A 7,211-nucleotide genomic window follows, 5' to 3' on the forward strand; every position below is an offset into this window, starting at 1 on the left:
TGTGTGTGTGTGTGTGTGTGTGTGTGTGTGTGTGTGTGTGTGTGTGTGTATTGTGGCTTTACACTAAAATTTAGCTGTTGAACATGGATTATTCACATATTCCCTGTCACTGGACTATTCTCAGGGAACCTAAGAAATAAACAATAAGGATACTCCCTAGGTAGCCATGATTCTGAGACAGAGAAAACTGAAAAGAACTGAAGGATGTAATTGTGCATGGCTGGGGACAGTGTGGGGCCGTCAGCTTGAGCAGAAAAAAAAAAAAACACATCACCAGTTGAAAATAATTAAACAGAAATGCACTAATCCAGTCCAGCAACTGCAAATGAACAAAGAATTGTGCTGGTTCTACTGTACCTTTGTAGACATGGGCTTCTTGAAAGTGATTTCTGCTTGCATCCAAACACCTCGTGGGGACTCCAGCACAGACCAGATCTTCTCTTGAACCACGTGGTTCTCTTCAAAGATATAAACGGCTAGGGTGTCACTCATTTTGAAAAACCCATAGATGGCATAATAAAAACGTAGACAGTACTGCAAGTTTCCTGGTAGGGAGGGACCATAGAGCCTTCCAATGTAGCCAGGCTGAGAAGTATACTTTGTGTTGGCCAGCAGGTAATACCCTGCAAACAGGACAAAGCATTCAGTGTATCAGCGATAAAAAGTTTAAATAATCTACCTAGGTTATCAAGTGAAAAAAATTTGGTTAAAACAGTAGAATTTGTCAAAGGACTATTTCCATAGGCTAGATTTTTGTACTATCTGTGGCTTCATAATAGAATATACTTATGTGACTATATTGCCAACAACCTCCAATTCTAAGTAAACTTTATGAACAAGTATAGATTTCCAACTGCATTGGCCCAGATTCTGGTCATCAATTAGAATTTATACTTTTCATTACCATGGGTCAACTAGCTGACTTTGGCTGAATACCCAATACTGAGTCACAGTGGATATAAAGCTCAGAGCAGGTTTTTCTTGATCTATGTAGTGACCAGTGGAGATGGAGAGATTATAGGCTGGCCTGGCAGTCCAAGGGGTGGAAGGGTTGTGTGTCTGGGCAGAGCTTAGTACACTCTTGGTCGTATGTTAAACCTGCCCGTGAAGAGCAGGTTTTTAATCACATGAACCAGGTGCTGAATATCTAAGATTCTTCCTTTATTTTTTTCTAAATAACATAAATAAAAATAAAATCAAGAACCTCACCTCCCACCTGCTCCATCACCCCTGTGGTAAGCTTAAAACAGATCTATGTATCTTAGAAAGCCTGGGCAGAAAAGAAAAAAAATGATACAGTAAGTCCTCATATAAAGTCATCAACAAATTCTGTGACTTCGTATAACAAAACCAATTCTACTATCAGCTAATTGATATAAACAAGAGTTAAGTTCCTATGACATTTCATCAACATTATAATGAAACATCATTGAAAAAAAGGACGTTATTTGAGAACCTACTGTATCCTACATTTTTTCTTTTCCTTTTCTGCTCTTCCCCCATCAATTTTCTTCTGGGTGCCTCAATTTTTGCTATATAGTTTAATTTCACCCAATTATTTAACTCATCTGGCAAAAAGTTCTTTTCTTATTTCACATGAGTGATATTTAATTGTGGACAACCCACCCCCGCCCCCACCCACGCATATGTTGAAGTCCTAACTCTCAATATGACTGTGTATTTGGAGTTAGGGCCTTTTAAGGAGGTAATTAAGGTTAAATGAGGTTATAAGGGTGGGGCCTTAATTCTATAGGGTTGGTGTCTTTATAAGAAGAGGAAGAGACGCAAAAGATCTTTCTCTCCACGTGTACACACATACACAGAGGAGAGTTCATGTGAGGTCACACTGAGAAGTCTCCCTCTATATACAGGGAGAGAGGTCTCGCAAGAAACCAACCCTATGGCACCTTGATCTTGGATGTCCCAGCTACCAGAACTGCAAGAAAATTAATTTCTATTGCTCAAGTCACCCAGGCTGTGGTATTTTGTTGTGGCAGCCTGAACAGATTAATATAAGTGGCCACTCAATAGCCAGAACAATTTTTTTGAAACCTAAATTTAATCCCTTTCTTCTCTACTTAAAAACTTTCAATGTCTCTCATTTCCTTGATAATAAAATCCCAAATGCTTACTCTGGTCTGCTCCACCCGTGACCTATCTTCCTCTCCAACTTCATTTTCCTCCATTCCCCACCCCATGGTGCAGCCACACTAGCTTTCCAGTTTCTTGGAGTGTCCAGCTCTTTTCAGACTTGAGGACTTCACAGACACTGTTCCCTCTGCCCAGATGGTCCCCGCGCTCCCAGCTAATACCCACTTCCCTCAGAAGGCGATTCTCTGAACCCCCAACCAACATTAGTTTCTTTCCTCTATTCTCTCTCAGAACTCACTCTTCATTTCTCTTACAGCATTTACCACAACTTGCAACTATGAGTTTATCTGTGTATACATTTGTCTAATATTTCTCTTGTCCATTGAAATGATTGTCTGCCAGAGAGGACAGGCTTTGTTCACTATTGTATCTCCCTGGAGTTAGTCTGGCCAAGGTCAGAATAGGGTATTGTAGGGCCTGTATGTCTACAAGATAGGCAACTTCTAAGAAAAGAGTACAAAATTATAGGTATAATATTACAAAGGCCCCTTTCAAGGCTTTTCCCAGGGCCTGTGCAAGGGAAGGGCCCTGAAATCTAAGCTTCGTCAGCTTTCTGTTAACTTCACCCTGGTGCCCAATGTACACTTAATTGTTGAATACATAAATGAGACACTAACCTCTTGAGAACCAGCTCTTTCCACCAGTTTCTACCGGAGTGAGCTTCACAAGGGAGGCCATTAAAGTGCTAGGTAATCCTCATACAGGGAGCTCAAACTGGTTTCTAAGAGTTCCTTGTAGATATACCCATCGAGTGCCACCCAACATTTCCAATAGCATTTATTCTCCCATAATATATTTTTGATTGTAGTAAAATACACATAGCATAAAGTTATCATTTTAACCATTTTCAAGTGTACAATTCAGCACCATCTAATACATTTACTATGCTGTCACCACCACTATCTAGTTCTAGAACATTTTCATAACCCCAAAAAGAAATTCAATACCCATTAAACAGTCACTCCCCATTTCCCCTTCCCCAGGCCCTGGCAACCACTCATCTTTCTGTCTCTATGGATGTGCCTGTTCTGGACATTTCATAACATTGGATTCTAATAGTTCTATTTTAAAGGTACTTCATGTAAAGTGAAGAGCAAGATAATTTCCAAAGGTTTGGCTAATTAATTGGCAAATACTTTTGCTAGCCCAGCAACGTGAATTCCAGTTTTAAAAATGGTCAAACACAAGATTACCAATTGTCTTTGCTTCTTTACAGCTGCCTTTTTTTTTTTTTTTTAANGAAGAGTCCTTTCCCTAAGAGTAACAGGAAGCTTGAGGGTTTCTGCAGGGGAGGGCTTCCTCAGGAGAACTCTGCTGCCCAGGGAGCACAGACCCAGGGGGGCAAGAGTGAATTGCAAGTGGGCTTCACTTTTCAATTTCAATTTCTGAATCAACTTATAGACCAATGGTTCTCATCCAAGGATGATATGGCATTTCTGGGTATTGAGAAATGTGTGGAAATAATTTGGGTTTTTTAAGTAACTGTGGATGTTAAAAACCCAATAATGTGAAGTATGGCCCCCACAAAGGTAGAACTGTCCTCTTTTTAAATGCCAAGGGGACTCCCACTGGGAAATCCAGCCATCCGCAAAGCCAGATGGCTTCATGGGAGGAATGTAAATGGTATAAGCCATGACAATGCAAAAGCAATTGTATAGCTGAGAGATTTTGAGAAGTGGAGAGAGCCAAACAGGTGAAGGAAAATGTAGGGATAAAAATGTATTCATCTTACATAGTGGGATGTTAAGAGACATGATATAAAGTGTATGGGTCCAAAACTAAATAATTAAGTGGATTAAAGTTACCAAGGGAATTGAGAGAAAAGTAAAAAATAAAAATATAATTAAAAATTGTGAGGAGCAGAGCGAAAAGGCAAAGAAATGATATAAATAAGCTAAATTCCTTATCTTTCATAGCAGAGAATCAGCAAATACTGTTAAGGTTAATGAATCAAGAAATGGAGGTGGAAACACAATGTTTAGAATTATAGAGGAGACCATCAGAAAATCAGGGAGAAAACCATCACAAAAAGAAGTGAAATTGGAATTTGAGTTCAGGGGTAGGGAGTGGTAAGGGAAACTCTGACTTTTCATTTTATTCCTTTTCTGAAATATTTGTATGTTATTTTTTCCTGTATATGTTACATAAGTCAGTAAACTTTAGTGTTGCCTCTATGGTTGATGTCAAATGCTTTCTCACTTTCTGAGGAGCTGGTTTCCTTCGGCAGGGACCCGCCAAAACTATGGGCCACCTTCAGACAAGTGTCCAGAGTTTTGTAGTGTTGAACTGCACTATCTCTTCAGAGGCTTTGGGGCCAAATCTATAACTAGTTCCTTCTGAGGCTATAAGAACTTCCCTGCCCTCACGGGGTCTCCATCCATTTTCCTTTAAGTGGTTGGGGAGGAAGTGTGCAGTTTCTGGGAAGGTTGGAGGTCAGCCAAAAAAGTAACCAGCAAATTCTCTGGGGCACCCTTATTTGCTGGGGGGGCTCACTTCCGTTCCATGAAAGTCAGGTATGAGCAGGGACTCACTCTAAAGAAGTGGGCAGACTCCTAAACAACCCGTGTGTCTGTGAGTAGAGGATATGGGGGTACAGGGTGGAGTGGAGTGGGTGGGGGCAGGAGTTAGAATCCAGCATGGTCTGAACCTTAACCCTCCAAACACCAGCTCGGTGGAGCCTCTATTTGTCACTGTTTTTTATATGTCCAACTGGTAGAACCAATCCTCCATTTTTCTATAAAGCCCTCCTGTGAGGAAATGAGATGGTACGTTGTTAGTTTCTCATTCATATATGTATCTGTATCTGAATTTTCTGTCATCTGTGATCTCCTTGAGAGTAGGATCTGAGCCTCATTCATCTTTATATCCCCTGCCCTGAGCATATACCTAATAAATGCTGTTTGAATAAAGAAATAAATAAGCAAATGGATGAACGAATAAATAAATGAAAGTCAAATGAATAAATGAAATACTTACTATACCCCCCCTTTTAAAAACATTAGCAAAACAGGGTATGGAATACAACAAAAATTCCATTAATTTCTGGTGTATCACTGATNTATAACCCAAAGGCAGAAACATTTAATCTTCCTTCTTCCTTTGATGGATTTATGTTATTCTTCCTTGCCATCAACACATAGTCATCGACAGTTCAGTTCTCTTTCTTTAATTATTTATCGAATAACCACTCTGTTCCAGGAATTGTGTTCACATTAGTAATAAAAATAAATAAAGAAGACATGAATCTTTGTTCTCCAAAAGCTTACAGTCTGGTTAATGAAGATAGGCAGACAAATAGGCAACTTCGATATAATGCATTAAATGCTATGATAGTAGAATAATGCTACAAGGGGCCACATAAGATGAGGGTTTTGTGTCAAGTTCTTTGAGGGAATTGCCACCTTAAACAAAGTTCTCTAATATAAAGCTTATCAGAGTTTCTAATATGTTACTGTGCATTGTGAGTCTTCATGTGTGTCTGTGGAAGAATAGACACCTAGTATGCAACATTTCCCCAGCTCATTTGACCACAGCACTCTTTTTCAATGGAACAACTCAAGAAATTCGTATCCCATGAGATATTCCCTGAGAAGCACTGACAAAAGTTTCTTGCTGAGTGAAAAAAAAGAAAATGTATTTTAATTTTTTCAGATTGACCAGATGGTGGGGGTTTTCTCCAAATCCATAAATGACGTTTGAAGTTTATTTGTTTTTTTTAAATCCTCTAACAGAGTAAAGATGTAGACTTAGAAGAGTTTACCATGAAGATATTAATGACTGCCAAGCTGATCATTAAGCCAGACTGGAGGAAACAGAATGCCTGGTCATTCTCTCATTTGTGGGCCATTTAACATTTTTTTTCCAAAAGAAATATTTAATGAACACAATATTGAGTTCCTCTCAGTGCTTCTAATTAATAGGCCACTTCAAGATCTTTATTAAAGGGAAAACTATTGATAGCTTCAGGCCAGGAGATATTGCAGGACCTAATATACATGCTCCAGTGACTAAGCAAAATGTTAAAATAAGGATTTAAATACATGAGGGCTAGTGTTTGTGCTCCATCATTATGGAATTTCTGCCAATGACTCTAGTCTCGCCTGACGCTTGGCTTTTGGTGAAAAGTATTTTGGAGTGACTTGTTACCTCTCCTTACTCTCCTTTCTAGTGTGCTAAAGTCTCAAGGTAACTTGATTACCTGATCTCTATTTAGTAACGTGCTGCCAAGAAATGGATCAAGAAAACCATTTCATGATTCCTGCCCTTTCAAAATGTTTCTAAAACATTAAACGTTTATTTCCAGCTGTTCATGATTGTGTGAAAGCAGCCATTTTGTTAAGAAAGACTAGTAGTATTAAAATAGAGGTTAACTCTGACCTGAGTTTTAGTTTACAAATACTTCATAGTAAAAATCAAGGTGTAAAAATACCCCTGTACTAAAGAGATGTTACCTTGAAACCTTACAAGCATAATATTGCCCCCCCCACCTACATTCAATAAATGTTAACTATGTGAGAAGTGAAAATAATGTTCACTTCTTAGTATAGCAGGTTATACTAACAAGTAATGCAAATGTAAGGGATTGTTGTAGTTACTTTCTTGAATACACAGCATACTCAAACATGTCTATCGAACATTTCCACCAGTGAAAATTAGCACCAGGTGTGGTAAAAATTCAAATACATGGCTTTTGAATTAGGGAATGGGTGTGAAAATGCTGCCATTTGCTCTCTTTGAGTTGAGCCCTGACCAATTACACTTGACTGGCTTTAGGAATGGGGTGGTGAGGACATGAAACAAAGGCAGGGAAGGTTCGTTCCCATAATGGTGCAATGCCTCTGTGCCTAGATGCTCACTTCTAGTAGAACATGACCTTGGGCTAGTCTTACTATGCATTCTAGGATGCCAGGGGCACTAAAAGGAGGTGCTTTATTTTCCTTACAGGGGTGCTATAAGACTTAAATAAAATAGCAGAAGGTGTCTATGCCCCACGACTTGTTGTGGAGCCTTACTTTCTCCCGCTGTATAAGAACAAGCCTTCCCCAAGAATAAAAACCTTG

The 7,211-nt window shown here is 39.1% G+C and overlaps 1 protein-coding gene across 2 annotated transcripts in view; it reads right to left on the minus strand.

The window, feature by feature from the left end:
* The window catches only part of MAMDC2 (MAM domain containing 2), a 155,842-nt gene that overhangs the window by 52,873 nt on the left and 95,758 nt on the right, over window positions 1–7,211 (minus strand). For both annotated transcript variants that reach the window (XM_019661122.1, XM_019661121.1), the window contains exon 9: window positions 358–623. In XM_019661122.1, coding sequence (XP_019516667.1) covers window positions 358–623 — 266 coding nt within the window. The remainder of the gene's footprint in view (window positions 1–357; window positions 624–7,211) is intronic.

Source organism: Hipposideros armiger, unplaced genomic scaffold (genome assembly GCF_001890085.2).
Source record: "Hipposideros armiger isolate ML-2016 unplaced genomic scaffold, ASM189008v1 scaffold_335, whole genome shotgun sequence".
Classification (NCBI taxonomy): domain Eukaryota; kingdom Metazoa; phylum Chordata; class Mammalia; order Chiroptera; family Hipposideridae; genus Hipposideros; species Hipposideros armiger.